This window comes from Protopterus annectens, chromosome 7.part0, assembly GCF_019279795.1.
Source record: "Protopterus annectens isolate FY-2018-M chromosome 7.part0, PAN1.0, whole genome shotgun sequence".
Classification (NCBI taxonomy): domain Eukaryota; kingdom Metazoa; phylum Chordata; order Ceratodontiformes; family Protopteridae; genus Protopterus; species Protopterus annectens.
Genome location: NC_056739.1, coordinates 69737479 through 69756422, shown reverse-complemented (window position 1 = coordinate 69756422; position 18944 = coordinate 69737479). Strand labels below are relative to the sequence as shown.

At 40.7% G+C, this 18944-nt stretch overlaps 1 protein-coding gene across 2 annotated transcripts in view; it reads right to left on the bottom strand.

Annotated features, from left to right (window-relative positions):
• Positions 1-3460: 3460 nt before the first annotated feature.
• IP6K3 (inositol hexakisphosphate kinase 3) overlaps positions 3461-18944 on the bottom strand; it is a 200874-nt gene continuing 185390 nt past the window's right edge. For both annotated transcript variants that reach the window (XM_044076488.1, XM_044076489.1), the window contains exon 6: positions 3461-4483. In XM_044076488.1, coding sequence (XP_043932423.1) covers positions 4043-4483 — 441 coding nt within the window. In that variant the 3' untranslated portion in view covers positions 3461-4042. The remainder of the gene's footprint in view (positions 4484-18944) is intronic.

Below are 18944 nucleotides of genomic sequence, written 5' to 3'. Positions count from 1 at the left end.
TGCATTCCCTCTGAAGAGTAACATGTATTTTGGATGCCTATAGAGACCATTTTAAAAAGTCCTGATGCCCCATTGTGACATTTTTGAACCTCGATCCACTCATGTTTATGTGTGTTATAAATAAGTGATGTAGAGCACTCATGGTTGGGCCTTAGGTGTGAGGCTAAATGTTACCAGTTGGGGAAGGGTCTTTATATTATTAACAGTGTAAATAAAAAGTTCTAAATTAGATTTTGTTGTAGTTTGAACAGGTCACAATATCCCCTGTGATAGCTTTTGTGAAGCTCTGTGTGATGACTTTAGACCAGCAGGAATGTCATAGTCCAGGCAGTCAGGCTTCACACAGCTCTCAAAATAGTATAATTCTAGGTGAAAAAAAGCTACTGCACTGCACTCGCTAGCTGCACTATCTATCTGTTTTGTTTTGGGGACTGTGGCACTTGTCTGAATGTAGCAATCCTTCATACAACCATCGTGGTTATCTGAGCTGAGATCCCCCTTGTCTGTAACATGGTAAAATACTGAGCAATTTCACAAATAAAAGTTCTTTACATTATATTTTCACTAACTATTTAAAAAGACCTTCCTTTAGGTTAGACAAGTGCAGTGAGATCAATCTTATTAATAGAAGAATTCCCATTTATAAACTAAAGAGTGCCACAACAGTTTGCCTATACAAGTCATTTGCAGGAATTGCTACTTGACTATGTCTGAAACATGCAGACGACTCCCTTGCAAACATGCATGCGTCAGATATCATACACTAAGGGTTTTCTAGGTGCTTTCTATTTTCAGGCCTGCTGACCGTCACGCTGATCGTTATTAGTCTCTTTTACCATCTTGGGTGTGCTGAGCATAGAAGCAACAGCAGAATCCAGGCAGCAATGAAGGTGGCTTGTGCCCACACTGACATTGTAGTAATTAAGAATGAGTGCTTAACCCTGTCCCTTGTTCCCTGATGTGAGCACCTGTACTATCGTAGGTTATCAAACACCCTCCCCTTGCATATACATGCATTTGCCCATATGCCAGTGAGATCCCTAAGCCCTTGTCTCCAGTCCTACCTAGTTCTGTGTTGCACAAGCCTTTGCTTGGATGGTGGCACCTGGATGACTGGAAGCCACCCCCCCCAAGCTGCACTCACTCACTCACTCACTCACTCACTCACTCACTCACTCACTCACTCACTCACTCACTCACTCACTCACTCACTCACCCACCCACCCACCCACTCACTCACTCACTCACTCACTCACTCACTCACTCACTCACTCACTCACTCACTCACTCACTCACTCACTCACTCACTCAAACTACCATCCTTCCCTGCTCTTACAGCATCCAAACTGCTAGTTAGTTTCTGGCCATCTCGGTTATAGTCAGAGCTTTATTCCTGTATGCCACAAAGGCAGATAGTATGTAATACATTTCTAAGTGTGACGGATATCACCAGTGTAATTCGAAGGTAAATTTTTAGCCTTAACTTGTAACCACCTACTTAAACCTAAAAATGTTAAGTAACCCCCACCACCAAAAAAAAAAAAATGAAAGCTGACTTGTTCAAATCATGTAATTTCTTAAATCCACAAAACTAACAGGCTGCAGTTAGCATAATTGATCTTGGCATTGTAATTAGGGAAGTCTGACGATGCTGCCTGTGATGGCTAGCCAGTGAGTCTGTATACACTTGTGGATTGCATGTGGAAAGATTAAAAGGCTTTATGCATGCTTTCCACTTGGGAAATGAAGAAAGGTGATTTATAACACTATTGAGTGTTACAGAAGGAAGAGTCACGCCTGCGTTTTAGCAGACGCAGTAACCTAACATCCCATCTCACAGTAAAGTGTAGTGTAAGTTCCCATTACCAGTGTTCCAGCTTTTGATATTTTGGGGACTAAGAAAGCAGCCATGTGGGTGAGCTGAAAAATGCAGCCCTGCCTCAAGAATGTTTTTGACGGATTTTTACTATCCCAGTTTTTTATAGCTATCATCTAGGAATGGTTTGTGGGTGAAATGCAGTGTTAGGAGAAACAAGACTATAATGAATACATATCTGGTGGTATGGTGGTACACTGCAGCACCCTATGCATGTAGTGGGAGGGGTGCAGTATCCTAGAACGCAATGCATGCCCCGTGTACCATGTCCTGTCATCCTGATGCAAACTCTTCACTGCAGATGAAGGAATTTATAAGGAAAACTCCATTACAAGGAACAAACATGCAGTAATGCAGGGTGTAGCATCCTTCACAAATAGCACAGGAACTACAGTACTGCAGGACTTATAATACTGTTCAAGTGTATGTATGTGTATATCCTTCACATATTTTCATATGCATTTACAGTGCAGCACAGAAATAGAGAATGAGCCTGCAGCTTCATTTCAAATCCTAAGTTATTTGCTGTTCTCTTGGCATTACTGTGAGGCAACACACACACATATACCCATAAACCCTTCTGATCAGCTGGGATGTTGCTGCTGTACAGATACATACAGCCATTTTTCTTGACCTGTGAACTGCAGCTAGAAGTATTGCAGCCACCATTTTAAGACCCCAGAGAACTGCTTGCTCTCTGATGTGCTCACACATGGAACACTATTATTTCCTGTTAAATAAGTTTTGATCTAATACTGTCATTAGCTGGTGTCACCCTCTGTAAGAATGGTTAACAGTGCAGCAAACATATGATAATGATGCCACAAATTGAAAACATTAATTAGAATACATAAGTTAGCACCACAGCAGTTCAGGTGTGACTGCACTCCTGAAATAAATAAACAGGAAAGCATTTTGCTTCAGAATAAGACCTAGTTAAGGGATTTACTAGGAATCTATCTCTTCTTAGTTGAAATGGTAAATATTGCAAGTAAAAGATCAAGTATGTCTCATGTAATGCTGGTACTGATATACCAGTGTGCAAACAACATGAAAAATTACAAAGAAAACATTTTTGCAGGCAAGCTGTGCCCTACTGATGTGGAGGCTCTGCCCTCACTTCTGATCTCTCTATATATATCGATTCAGAGGTCATACAAACTCAGAGAAAAACGGATTATGGAAAACACCTATACAACTCACCTTTCCTCTTCTCCATGTCTCACAACCTTGGATCAACTACAACACCTTTGGCAAAGCAAGCTGTGATGTACAAACATGAAAATGTGTTTTTTGTCTTTACAATATGTTAAGATGCGATAACACAGCATGTGATCAATATAGAGCTCCCCAGTCAAGAGATATGATGAGAGGAGGGAAGTTTCTGTAGACAGTGGTGGTTCTGTCTCACACCCAGTCATGTTTGAAATGTGGTGACCCTTGATGTGTAACCTGTAGCCAGGTCCTATATATGTATGGAATTACAACAGTGTCTATATGCCATCTCTTTGGGCTTCCATAGACTATGTAAACAAGTGACTGAACAAAATAAATTAATACATAAATAAATATACTCAGTAGCTGTGATTTTTCATGTCACCTTCATTCCATCTAGCAAGCATCCAGTACTGTTTTATACTTTTTTTTCATTAACATGATCCCCTCTGGTTGTGGTGGTGGTGGTAACTGCAATAAAGCAGAAGCAATCCATCAGCAATGCATATGCACCAGCCACTTGGGGCATCGTACGTCAGCCCCCCCCCCTTAACAACTAGAAAATAGCTAGAAGTAGACATGTCTTTTTTGGGGTTTCACTGTGTAGTCTCATTTTAATCAACATGTGATATCAAGTGTTACTTTAAGAAAAGAGTAATGTGGTAATGAAACAACCTTTGTGAGACTGTAGGTCTGTCTTCCAGCCCTCTTGTTTCATAAGCAAACTTAATTCCATGAAAGACTACTGTGTACAAACTAATCATGCAACTATTCACACATATGTCATAGTCTAGGTGAAGAGAGCAGCAGCTGCGAGTGGCGGAGGAACAAGACATGAAACTAAATAGCTTGTCACTGAGGAGTAAGTTCCAGCCTCACTCTTGGGGGTAAGGGAGCTGTTACAGTGCCCAGAATGCATACATATGTATGTGTGTGTGATTTTCTGTAGCCTCATTCTCCTGCTTTTAAGTTCTGAAATATTCCAATTAAAGTCTGTAGTCCTAGAAGGTAGCCATTGTCAGGACCATCATAGGTGGTATAATTATCCTTGGATGTGTTGTAAGTTGTGTGAGCAAAATCAATCATACGTACATCAATCATAGCAGATTTGTTCTGATTTGTGGGCAGGGAAGTCCTGTCGTTTTCTCGGGTGGGATCCTCTCCTTCGTAGATGATGAGCAATGAGCTAGAGTAGAATCGATACGAATTCTGTTGCTCTATGACAGACATTAGTCGCTGAAGCAGAAGCAGAACTGGGTCTAGGAGGTCCGTCCTGAGACGTTCACCATTGTGCAGGAACTGAAAGAGGGTCTGTTGGAACCCTTCTTTAGAAAGCTTCCTCCCGTAGTACTTGTTTCGACAAAGGAAGTGAGCAGCATCTGTTTGGTAAACCTTTAATAAAAAAAAAAATATATATATATATATATATAGGCATCCTGTTATTTAAAGTCATGGTAATAACAATAAAGATACTTTCGGAAACAGTTATGAGATGCTAAATAAAGCTGAATGTGATGCGTACTTTTGATATGTTGCTGTCCTTCAAGCATTTGATTTATGTGCTGCTATCTGTGCCCTGTCTGTTTGTAGAAATCATTTCTGAAAGGCAGAAATGGTTGAAGGGCATACCTCAAACACTGCTGAAAATGGCAGCTGACTCAATTTTCAGAGTTGTCAGAAACCAAGGAATACAGTTCTTCATGTTCTGGAGATCTTGGGGTTAATTGCATTAGCTTGGGTTGGGGGTTGAGGTACCTCCACCAGCAAAAAATGCCACACCTGTCTGTCTTTTCCTAAAGTAATTTTCACTTTAATGAAAAACTACTTCAGCCCGCTACATTCAAGTGAGTCACATGTCACTTTTGTTTTTATCACAGATGCCACCCATATTCAATGCTTTCCTGTTATCACATGCATATGTAATAGGTTAATATTCTATGACTGTGGGCATTTGTATTGTATTACTATTGTTTGGCCACCTAAAGTTCCAGTTACATAACTCGGGCAGGGCAAAGGGGTTGGCTGCCCTGGCTGCGAGCTATTGGGGGGTCGATTCATAGGTGATGATGTCGTGGGAGTAGGATTGGAGTACTGACATTGCTTTATGAAGCTATGGGGATATTGTGGCTTTATTAATGAATGCTGATACTGCATTAGTAGTCAGTAGCTGAAGTGCTGTGAATTAATTGCAGTAAGCTACTTGTTATACTTGTGGTAAGATTTTTTTCGTGTCTGTGTCTTTAACTTTGAGAAGACCTTTTAGGTTTATAGATTCATAGGTATTTACTAGGTTAACGACCACAAGGGCCTTTTTAAGCCTAACCATACATCCCAAATCTCTGACGAGTTCTGATACCCCTGATAAGTGTAAACATGGGCCTGGGAGATGAACCATTTACAGGTTACCTGTTTGCATCAGAGACATAGGTGCCAAACCAGGGATGAATTTCTGGTTTCCCTTCCAATTGTCCAAGCTGCACTTGAATTGGATTAGGGAGGAAGTCTGCTTCACATGGATGGGGAGCCTGTTCCATACACGGGGTAGTCTCTGGGATACATACTTATCTCTCCAGCAGGTCCTATTTATATCACAGGCAAGGTTTAAGTCTTTAGAACTGGTAATTCTGGTACTGTTTCTTTTTTTGAATATGCAGGAGGTCCATCAGAGTGGGGTCTGACAATGCCCTGTATGCCGGGCATAGATCTCCCCTCAAAAGCCTGTAGGAGACAGAATACAGGGATAGGGCCTTGAGGCAGTTTGCATAGGACATAATACTTATGCTCTGTATTCTTTTAGTGAGGAACTTCTGTGGACGTTCCTGTTGTTGGATATGCCTAGTTAGGTACATACCAAACGGGGCACTGTACTCAATGATAGGTCTGATGAATGCTGAATACAGTGGATTTTTATTCTGCTCCTCAACTTTGAGTTGAGGTGGGTGGCAGTTTAGAGAACTGCACATGGTAACATATACTTAGCTTTGGTTTTGTACAGTTCTGATGTAGTGCTGTCCTGTGACCATCTGCACTTGTAATGTATTTCTGTTCTATAATCACATGCAGTTTTAACAAGTTGCTATTTTGTTACTGTTTCCAGCTATGCTGTTTAATAGACCAATAACCATATGCACTGGTGATGTATTGTGATCTCTTAAACAGATGCACTGAGGATGTGCTGCTGGTCTTGTGACAGAGTGCACTTGTGATGCATTACTCTCCTGTGACTACATGGACCTGTGATGTGTTACTGTTGTATAATCATGTTCGATTGTGATATGCTGTTGTTCAACAACCACTACACTTGTGGTGTATTATAATCCTGTGACTGCACTCAGTAATCTGTATCTGCCAGTGAGTTATTAATATTATTGAGCCAGGGGCTGTAATTTCCTTCCTTTGACTATTTACTTAATTATAACACATCTTACTATCCTTCACATGTGCTAATCTAAGCTCAGAATTTTTTTTGCATTCATAAATCCACTTTTTTAGTTTTCTGTTTGCAGTATTTAACTTCCTTTTATTGGATTTTGAAGAGTTTCTTATAAATATATAAAATCACATTTTATACTGCAAGTACAGGGGGGGGGTAAAGTTTTTGCTGAATCTGTCAGCCAGCAAGTTTGCTATATCTATGGCATTTGTATATGTGGTGCTCTTGACCACCAGTTCTGAACAGATCTGGGTGCTTCCTTTGAGGTTGTGGACATATGTGAGGAAGACCTTATGATTTTCTCTAGTAGATGTGGCCAATTTGGACTTGAAGTTTGCTTTGGAGGATTTCACTAGTGCTGTTTTTGCTTGTTCAGGCTAAGCATGCATTGCTTCCAATTGGGCACCTGCTCCTTCTTGGTCTTGGGGACAGCAATTTTTTCCTTTTGTTATAGAGTTTATTTATTGCAGATGTCCACCAGACACATTTACTCTTCCTTACGGAGGATGATTTAGTCCTGTCGGATATTCCTGATTCCATGCATATATATAAATGCTTGTATAGTGCTTTGGTGTAATTTTGGATATTGGTACTAGTTCCTACAGAGGGGGAGGGGGCTGTGAAGCTGTTTATACCATCCTTCAGGAGGCTGTAATCAGCTTTGGAGAATTTTGTATGTCTGATCTTGGCTGGGGGGGGGGGGTTGAGGGAGATGGTGACTTCGAAAGTGACTGCTTTGTGGTCAGATCTTACCAGGGAGGATGATACTATAGGGGTGCTGCAGTGGTTGCTCATGTTGGTTAATACCAAGTCCAAGATATTATCATCTCTTGTGGGGGGTATCGGCTAGCTGTTCCAACGCATTTGCATTGACAAAATCAAGGAATCCCTGTTTTACATTTTCTGTCTGTCCTGTTAGTTTGCAGTATATGTGAACTGCATTTCTAGTGTATTCACAAGCATTTCTATCTCTTATCTTTAGTATCCACAGCAGTGTTTGGACTTCTGTGGTTTAAAACACATTATTTCAAAACAGCCAGTACATCCACACATTCTGCAAACTTGATTTTTATGTATTTATTTATTTATTTATTTATTTATTTTGCTTTACATTTCCCGGTATTATGCATGTGACCACAATGTTTATATTGGGTATGGTTCTTTGCTGCTTATTTATGACTAGATGCCATTTTGTTTATCACAATGAAAGACCACTTGACTTCCCTTTTATTTTTATTACTTTTGCAACTTCTGGGCTTCAGACTCTTTTCTTTTTCATGCATACTGTCAATTTCACACCCTTCCAGTTCCACAGTTATAAATTTTAACTAGATATTTAACTGTCTTCTGGCACAATTCACATCTATGACTTTGTTCTGTGTCAGATCAGATTCTCTTAACACTCTGCCTATTGTATGGTCATCTCTTATGCCAAACACTGTGTTGTTTCTAATGAAGGAATCACACAATTAATTAATTTAAAGTGAAACTAAACATACTCCTCTCACTAACCAGCCAACCCAAGTGTTTGAAACTCACCAGAACTGCCAGTGGTCACCATCCTATACATTGTTTCTCAGAGTAATAGAGGCTTCATATGTTTTTTTCTCTTGGTTATGGTAAAAAAATGTCTTACACAGGGTTAATTTAATTTTGTCTTACAGTATGCCTGGTGTTTACTGTTTAATTTTGCAGGCTTGTTCTGTCCTCTTCTAGCAGAGAAAACATCTGAGATACAGTGATGTCTTGTTACCTGCAATATAAAGATGCATGGCACATCGGATGCTCCCTGCCTTGTCCCCAAAGCTACTCATAGAGGGATACAGCTCAAACGTTTGGAGCCAGGATTTCCATTCTAAGACAGGATTTCTAGTAACTTCAGAGTTGCTGGTGCTGGCATAGATGCTATATTAATTTAGAAAAACTGGTTTCCCCAAAAACTGACGACTGAGTCATGTGCACGAGTCAATGGAAATATAAATGTTTTACTGTACCACATCTGATGGACTTCTGTGTGCAAAAACAATACCAGTGAAGCAAATTTTCAGTAGAAATTGTGAAAATTAAACCTATAATGAATAACTATACATCATCTTTTGCTCAGTCATACTAGTATAAGTATGAGAAATGATAGTCGTACATGGAAACAGAGAAAAGTAATTCTGTACCTTTTACTTTCTCATTCGGAAAAGAAAATGAAATGTATTACATTTCTGATCAAACTCCAGAGCTCTGCTGTACTATCTTTTCTTAAGGTACTATGTTTAATACATAATAATGGAGCCGCTAATAGTTAATATGTCAGACAGACACATGGAGGCCTAAGGAAATATGACACACAGAGACAGAGCTGCTGCCTCATTAAACCTTTAGTCACACTTAATGAAATCTTCCTTGCCTCGGGACCCATCTTACCTATCCTACTAGACAATGACTACTCACTGGATAAAGTTTCAGCTTGCTGGTTTTAACTTACTAATTGAAAGTCAGTGAGTGGACTACTGTAAAAAAAAATAATGCCTGTGTGTGTGTGTGTGTGTGTGTGTGTGTGTGTGTGTGTGTGTGTGTGTGTGTGTGTTTGTGAGCAGTGATTTACTGATTGTGGTCTTTCCTGATGTCTCCAGTTTTGTGACCACAGAGCCAGAATATTTAAGAAAGTGGGTGTGGGGCTATAGTGGGCAAATGCTCTTTTTTTGTCAACTTAAGTTCTTCATGAGTTAAAATTGGTGATTTAAGACTTCATTAGTCAGGATTTGAAACATAGGTGAACACCGCTTACATTAGTCTATTACTTAAACTCTTAAAGGCATAGTATTTCACATACCAAGCATGTGACACATTCTGAAACTGCTTTTTGACTATGAAACTGCCTTGTAACTAAGATGTGAATATTTTTTATTACTTTTGTTCTTGCATTAGACTTATAAAAGTATGTTAAACTGTTTGAGGCAGCAATGTGTAAATCAACAGTGTTTTGACCATATTTTCAATACAGTTTCATTGCTGTTAGTCTGTAACACTTAATAATACTGGACGGCACAATGGTGCAGTGGTTAATGTTGTTGCCTCACAGCAAGAGGTTCTCCAGTTCGATTCTTGGCTGTGGAGTCTGCATGTCCTCCCTACGTTCATGTGGGTTTCAGACGGTTTCTTCCCACATTGCAAAGACATGCATCTGGAGCATTTTTCCCAGGCCTCCACTGAAAATGGGCTCTGTCCCAGTCAGACTTCCCTTGTAAACAAATGTTAAATAAATAAATAAACTTGTAGTTATAACACATTATGCACACACTATGCACATACTTCATTTAGACTGTGAAACAGATGTGACAACCTTCTGTTTCTAATATCCAAGCTGGAAGTCTTTTTGTATGCTGATGACGTTATACTACCAGTTCCGAATGGCTCAGGCAATTTAGTATTGGTAGAAGGGTTTTTTTTTTTCTTTTTCAGAGCTTCCCTGTGCCTGGCTTGGACACCTGTGACTACAAGACTTGGATTGCTTCTAAAACCATCTGGACCTACAAAGCTGATATAAGTATTTTTTTTTGCACTTGCTGTAACCATCTAAGTGTTATTTAACACTTCTGTGCTGCATTTATCCAAGGCATCCATTGCAAACAACTGAAAAATACGTATATTTTAAGTCTGTATTGCACTTTGTGAACTGTATCCTTTTGAATTGCTGCCTCATTTTTAGCTGTTGTGACTGCTTGTTACTTTGCACTTTCTAATTCACTACCATTGCATTTAATAGCATAGGCTAGATTCAGACTTCCTGAATCTAGACTGTTTGATATCACTTGAGCACTAAAGCCATTCATCTTACATTGAGGGGGGCCTCCCTGCACCCTTGTGGCAGAAGTGTGTAGCTCAGGTCCTGTCTGAGTTAGAGATTATAGGAAAAGGGCTCAGTATGGTGTTTTCACATTGGTATTTTGTCTTAAAATTGTTTAATTTCACCTGCATTTAATCCTCATATTTGCATGTTTATGCACACCTTGTAACGGGGGTTAGAGGTTCCTTGTATAAATGCAAACTTCTGGAAACACAAAATTTCCATAAATGTCTGTGAGTACAGCCCTCTCAAGTTTTCCTGTCTCTCTGTGGGAAGTTCAGCTGTGCACTGTGAAGTGTTGCCACAGCTTTTCACCCCTAACCTTCAAAAAATTAAGCCTCTCTGTTACTCCTACTGCACAAACTGATCTAACTTGCCCCCTCCCTAATAGTACTATGGTATAAACCTGCCGTAATGGACTATCAGTTTCCCACCATTTCTCTGACCAGCCTGATTGAAATGGACATCCTGAGGCAATGCAGTGATTGCCTCAGGTATACTGATAACCACTTACTCCTAAAACTAACAAATACTGTATGTGAGAGATTTAATTACACATTGAATTTGAGAACAATATTCTCATGTTCACTCTCAACATACCTTATTAAACACTCATCCTTGGCGATGTCAATATAGACTGGTCAAAACTCTCTACTGACTCTCCCTTACTTAGTATTCACCTTCATGGTTTCCACCAACTCATTTCTACCCCCACCCGCTTCCACAAAAACTCAACCTCCAGCTCCATAATAGACTGGATTCTTACCAACACCCCCCATCACTACCACCAGCCCACAACCTTACCAGACTCCCTTAGTGACCATCTCCCTACCTCCATCCTGAGATATGACTCCCATACTCTTAAACCCCACCTTTTCAAAGACTGTAGAAAATTATCGACATTTAATTCTTCACAGTTTAACTCTATTCTACAAAATATGGACTGGTCCACCTTAGACAACTCCCTCTGAATGATGCTGTTAACACTTTTAACAGCATTTTCCTGAATACTCTGGACTCCCTAGCTCCCTCCAGGAAGATTAGAGTGAAATCCAATCATGCTCCCTGGCTTTCAAAAGAAACTAAATCCACCATGAAACAAAGAGACAGTGTCTGGAAAGCCTGGATCAAATCTAAACAAACACCTCTTCTTCTCAAACACAACTATGCAATCTTACTAAAAAAAAAGACAATTGTTGTTGTTGTTGTATCTTTTGGCTTTTCCCGGTTAGGGGTCGCCACAGCGGAACTCTGGTCCGCTAATGATTGGCAGTAGATTTTTATGTACCGAGTTGCCATCTCTGACGCACAACCTTCAACGAAGGTATGCCCATTCATGCATGTCTCCACACAGAAGACGCTTTAGATGAGAATCAAACAGGAAGACAATAATAGACAAAAAGTCATTCTATAGCTCAGGCCAGCACAAATATAATTCAAATCCTCTGAAATTTTGGACAACACTTAACAGCATCCTTCACCCAGGTAGTCCCTCTAACCCCTCCCCCTACCCAAACACAACTCCTGATGAAACAGCTACCCTACTTAATTCACATTTTATTTCCTCCATCCAAAATCTCCTACCCTCTCAACCTACCTCTTCCTCTTTACCTGACCCCACACCCTCCCCCAACACTACTACTTTTTTCTTTAAGCCTGTTCCCATTTCCTACATCAAATCTCTACTGCTCAAACTCAAACCCTGCTCTCCCTCTACTGACAAATTGCCTCCTACCTTCCTCAGACTTGCAGCTGACTCTATTGCCTACCTAGTGACAATATTAATAAATAGATCTATGCAAGAATCTACTGTTCCTACCCTTTGGAATTCTTTCTACACTATTCCTTTCCATAAAGGAGGTAACTCCACTGACCCTTCCAACTATTGACCTATTGCCATTCTGTCCCCACTATCTAAGATACTAGAAAAATGTATCCACACTCAGCTTCTCAATCACCTTCTCAGTCACAACTTACTCAGCCCTACCCAACATGGTTTTCACCCCTTTCATAGCACAACTACTGCTCTACTCTCCTTCACTCACACCATTGCAGGTTCTGTGGACAACAATAAACTTACTTCCTGACTTTTTCTTGACCTCTCCAAAGCTTTTGATACAGTGTCTCATCCATTACTTCTACCTAAACTTGCCAACTTTCACCTTTCCACCTCCACCCTCAGCTGGTTCGCTAACTATCTGTCTGGACATGAACAATCAGTCATATGGCTCTCTTCCTCTTCTCCTTTCTTGCCTATCTCTACTGGTATTCCACAAGGTTCCATCTTAGGTCCCCTCTTATTCAACATCTTCACCAATGATCTTTTCACCTCTTGCTATCAGTCATCTCTCATACAATATGCAGACGACTCCACAATTATTTCTACAGCTAACAACATCTCTGACCTACACTCCCTAACCCAAAAAGCTCTACTTTCCACTGAACAATGGCTTTCAAAAAACTTACTGATCCTCAATCCCACAAAAAACAAACTCTTACTCTTTCTGCCCCATTCTCTTACTCATCATAAATCCTCCTTTGTCATTAAGTCTTGTAATAATACAGCTATCCAACCTAACACCTACACCAAACTCTTAGGGGTCATCATTGACGATGAACTAAAATTCAATCAACACATACAGCAATGCATAAAGAAAACACATCAGAATCTAGGTCTCTTATACCAGAACAAAAAATATCTCAGTCCCGAGGCTAGACTCACCCTAGGACAAGCAGTTCTCCTCCCCTCTCTCCTCTATGCCGCTCCAGTTCTCACAAATATCCAAACAACTACCCTGAACAAACTCCAACAATCCTACCACAAAATAGCCAGATTCATCACTAACTCCCCAAACAACACACACCACTGTATTGCTTTAAAGTCTTTACAATGACTAGAACTCCCACAACTACTACATCTCTACCAATTTCACATGCTGCACTCTATGCTCCTTAAACCCTCCTACTGTCCATCTGTATCTCTCCTTGTCTCTATCTACACCCCATTTCGATCCCTTCGCACCTCTAATCAACAATTGCTTGATATTTACCACCCAAATAATTCAGTAGGTGAGCTACTCTACAAACACTCTGTGGCCCAAGCCTGGAACAAACTTCCCCTGGACATACGCTCAATCTTTCACACCCCACTATTTAAAAAGAAACTTAAGACACATTTACTCAATTCCAGAATCTGCCCCTGCTATGACCCTACATAGTTTTCTCCTCCCCCCACATTGGAATCACTCTCAGTTGATCCTACTCACACTCTGCACTCTCCCTCACTAGTACAGTTACACAGAATTTTCCTGGAAAAAAAAAATGTCTTTCTTTCTTTTAAGCTCTTCTCGTGCTGTTGTTTATTTATTGCTAGTGTTTGTTTCTATTGTTTACTGTGCTTGTTTACTACTGTAATGATTTATTTTACTATCTGGAGCTTTTCTCCTCAGGTCTCCACTGAAAATGGGACAAAATCCCAGTTGGACTAACCCGGTTAACAAATGTTAATATGTAACAATAAACAGGACATCAAACAGGTTGTCAACTCACACACACTACCTCCCACACAAAATAAGGACACAACACATAAACCCCCATATGCGGAGGTACTCACTAGAAGCTTATCAAAAGATCAGAGACCACCCAAGTGCAAACCAACTGCACACACCGCAACATGTATAGAAACCACTACACATAACAACACACGCATCAGTGTCTCAGCAAATAAGCCCCTAAGGCAAAACACCTCAGAACTTAATGTCTTGGTCATAGCTGACTTAGAAGTGAGACACACAGATGTCCCCCTCACCAGGCTGGACAAGGCAAAGGTGACTGTCAGCTGCCTATCAGGTGCCAGGATCCATCTAATCATACATGCATTAAAGTCACTCAACAGCAAGCACCGTTATGACTTTGTCATAGTTCATGTTGTGGTGAATGACTTGAGATGTACCTCTTTGGACTATATGAAGAGAGACATGACTGAACTCTCAGAATATGTGTTCCAGGCAGGTATGACCCTAGTCCTAAGCAGCATTCTGCCGTTACCTAAGATGATGCCACAATATAAGCAAAAAATGATAGACTTCAACAACTGGCTTAGCTTTTGGTGTCAGTCCTGGAGGATCCAGTATCTGTCAGCCTGGAAGAACATGGTTGAAAGACCACACTGTTTTGCCAGAGATGGTCTGCACCTGTCTCCTGTAGGCTTTCAGATACTAGCAAAGGCTCTTGCTTCCCCCATAGTGCCTTTTTTAGGCAATGTCAAAAGAACAAAATTTCCAACATAACAAAATCCACTAGGGATAAACTCAAGGTTATGCTGCTTAATGTTAGGAACATAAATGGGCAACTGCACTCCCTGGAAGCACTCCTCACTCTGGAACATGCCAACTTATGTGCAGTCACTGAGACATGATTCAAGGCTGCAGAGGGCACCACAACTGTATAAGGCTACAATGCCTTCCACACATTCAGACCTCAAAAAGAGAATGAACATGAAAAAAAAAAGGCAGAGGTGTATCCATCTTCATTAAAGCTAAAAACACCTTGAGACTGTTAAACAGTATGACCCTGTTGAGCTACTGCAGGTCCAACTAACTATAGGCAAAATACCCCACCACATCATTGTTAGCTATAGGCTTCCCACCATGAGACAAGAGAAACATACAGCCTACCTGGACCTACTGGAGCTCTCATCATACAGCCAAACACCTTAGTTTCAACTGTCCTTTCATCAATTGGGCAACATACACAAGCACAAACATGATTGCCCAGAGGTTCCTGGACTCTGTCAGTAGAAATGCCCTGGAACAGATCATCCGCATCCCCATAAGGAGTTCAAATATTCTAGACTTCGTACTCAGTAACATGGGGGAGGTCACTGTGCCCCCAAGTGGTGCGTTCCCTGGAAAGGTCAGACCATAAATCAGTCACATTCGAATTAACTATCAGATCTGACATCCCCACAGGAGAAATAAAACTAAAATATTTTTCCAAAGTTAACTACAGCCTACTAAGCGATATCATAAAAGTTTCAAACCCCCTGCAAACACAGTCAGCACTGACTGCTCTGCAGAGGTGTAAACAAATGCCTTGTATAAACATCTAAACAACTGTATAGACTCAGCTGTATCTAACCGGATCAAAACCAGGTCCTTCCAAAAAACTTGCCACCCTGGTGAACCTGAAATATAATCAGGTTATATAACAAGAGGATGAAAATGATGTCTAAGAACAAGAGGGAACTGACTGAGCAGAGAAAAAATTCCCTCCACAGCCTGAATAAGAAAATCAGATATCTTGCAAAGTCCTCTAAAGCTAATTACAAAGGTAAAATATCAACCCTAGCTAAAGATAACCATAAGGCATTCTTTAGCTACATCAGAAATCTAAATGGGAATGCCCAGCTATGTGCCAAACTAGTAGTGGATGGTACCACTCATACTGTACCTGAGGAAAATGCCAAACTGCTAGCTGACAGATTTGACACAAATTTTACCCCCTTCCCCGCCAGCCATATCTCAAAGCATTCAAGTCCCCCCTAGTATCTCTAGAGAGCAAGTCATAGCTGAGCTCTCCAAGGCCAAAACATGGCTTCAATGGGACCAGATAACATCCCAGGCTGCTTACTTAGCAATCTTAAACAAAACCTAGTGGAACCACCTGGCACTGTATTTAACCATATGAGAACTGGCTATTTTCCGGCAGAGTGGAGAAGTGCAACAGTAATCCCCTTGCACAAAGGGGCCCATCAACCGACCCTGGAAACTATAGACCCATAATCCTAACCAGCCTCATTTACAAGGCCATGGAAAAATCATGATGGTCCTTATCAGCAAGGACATATATAACCTTCAAACCCTTGACCCAACCCAGTTTGGTTTTGTTAAAGATAGATCATGCTTGTTACACCTGGTAGACTTCTTTGAGAATGTCACCAAAGCCCTGGAGGAAGGTAAGATGGTGCATAGCACCTATCTTGACCTGGCCAAGGGTTTTGACACAATTCCCCACTCAGGTATCATTGAGAAACTCTCCCAGCTGTGGATTAACCATTACATCACTAGATGAGTAGCCAGCTGGCTCACAATGCCTCTCAACTGTCCAGATTTTCAGCTCATATTTTTGGTCTGCTCCCCATAAAATGTGTGGTCTTCTGGCAAATCATTGGGATGGTCTGAGGAATGAAGTCAGTAAATAATGACATACATATGAGTTTCAGGCTTCAAATCTTTCAGAAAATGTTACTCTAGCAAATTTCTAAGTTTATAAGAGCAATATTTAAAATATGTCCCTATTTTTGGGTGTTTGTCCCCCCATTTTGTCAGGCTTTGTCCAGATTTCTTGCACTAAGAGGTTGAGAGGTATGTGGCTCACAGATAGAAATCGGCGACTCCATCTCTACCCATAGACCAGTCAGCAGTGGCATACCACAAGGATCTGTGCTGGGCCAGTTACTGTTTGGAATCAATTTTTTGAAAGTCCAGTCTAAAGTAGATAACCTATGACTTACCAAATTCACTGATGACTGCAAATTGGGGGCAATTGTCAAGTCCCCCAGTGATGTTAACATATTACAGAAGGGGCTAACAGAGACAAATGATTGGTGCCAAAACCACAGACTAAAAGTAAACACAAAAAAGTGCATTATTATCCCCTTTGGAAAAGTGGAATACCCTGCTAATTACAGTATTGACAGCACCTCCTAAGCTCAAATCCAGTAGTATGAAACTTGGGAATTCAGGTTGATAGAAATGTAAACTTCGATCACCATGTCTTCACAGTGGTAAGGAAAACCTTTTAGATTGCAAATCTCATACGTAAAGGCACTGCATCCAGGTCTAAGGATGTTATAACTCCACTGTACTCAACCCTCATTAGACCACTAATAAAGTACAATGCCCCTTTTTGCATGTACCTCACCAGACACCTGCAACAGCTGGAGAGACCACAGCAGTTTCTCACAAGGAAAATTCAGGGCCTCCAAAACATTGTTTTACATAGAGAGACTGAAAGCCATATCACTGTACTCTGTATTTTATAGGCTGCTGAGAGGTGACTTGTGCCTAGCCTACAACACAATCTCTGACCTTGCCCTAATGGAAATGCTGCACATCTGCAAATCAAATAGGACAAGAGGTACTCACTTCAAGGATGTTAACCTAGCCTGTGACATCATCAACAGAACATGCTGGAGAGACAGATATATCTCCCAGAGATTGACGTTCATTTGGAATACACTCCCGATTCACATAATATAGAGCTTCTCACTGACCATATTAAAATGTATTTTATTTATTTATTTACATTTGTTTACTGGGAAATTCCAACTGGACACAGGTCCTTTTTCAGAGAAGGCCCAGGGAGAAAAGCTCCACAGGTTGTAAAAATGAGAATTTATAATGACAGTGAGTAACAAAGTTGATGACATATATTAGAGAGACCTTTGGTACAGATTATAGTCATGAGAAATAAAAATATAAACAATAAAGTTTGAACAATAACACAGACATACAGTTTAAACAATATAAACCACTTAATGTACATAGTAGTAACTAGTAGTAATAGGCTGTTGAGTACCCTGTAATGTAAAATGTAACCTGAACAGTTGGATGGGAGACCGCAAATTCATCCCCGGGGTGGTGCCCATGTCCCTCATGAAGAGAATGGTGTTGACCTTAGACTTGCTGTATTAATAACACCCAGCTAACCAAGGTCATTTAGGGTAACTTGGTTATAAAATGGCTAGGGCTGTAAGGGTAACTTGGGTATAACATGGCTAGGCTTGTAAGAGCTCTAGGGCCATTTAGCTTTGTAACCAACTATGAACATATGTTGACATTACATCCTATTAGTATTGAAGGGCTGTTGTCATTTTGCAGAGGCAGATGTTTATACATGTGCTGACAACAGTTTATTCTAGTATTGCTGAATAATGCTAATCATTTGGCACTGGCAAGTGCTGTTTTTTGTAGGCTAACAACAGCATTGCATAGTAACAGCACTGAATAAGACCATTTATTATTAGTACGAGTTTTTTTTTGTGTGTGTGTGTGTGTGTGTGTGTGTGTGTGTGTGTGTGTGTGTGTATGTGTGTGTGTGTGTGTGTGTGTGTGTGTGTGTGTGTGTGTGTGTGTGTGTGTGTGTGTTTGTGCATGTACTGACAACATGACATACTAGCAGTTCTGAATGTCTCTGGTCACCATGCACTGGCAGATTCTTTTCGTGTGTGTGTATGTGTGTGGTGTGATGCCCATGGACTGGCCCAGCAGTCAAGGAGCCTCAACCCTCACTATTAACACCAGTGAGGGGCGTCCATATAGGGAAAGGATAATAAATTCACGCACAGTAAAATACAATATCTCTTAAGAGCACACAGAGATCACAGTCAGTCTGGGGTGGTTTCTCCCTTTCTCTCCAGGTTCTCAATAAGACTCCCCACTGGCACAGCTATAGGGTCCAGATCTCAGCCTAGTGGGCAAGCTAAAACCTCCAGCACCCTCTCTGTCCAACCAGTGCTTCATGTCCCTGGCCAAGTAGCTGACACATGCACACACTTTGAGGTAAGAGTTTATACAACC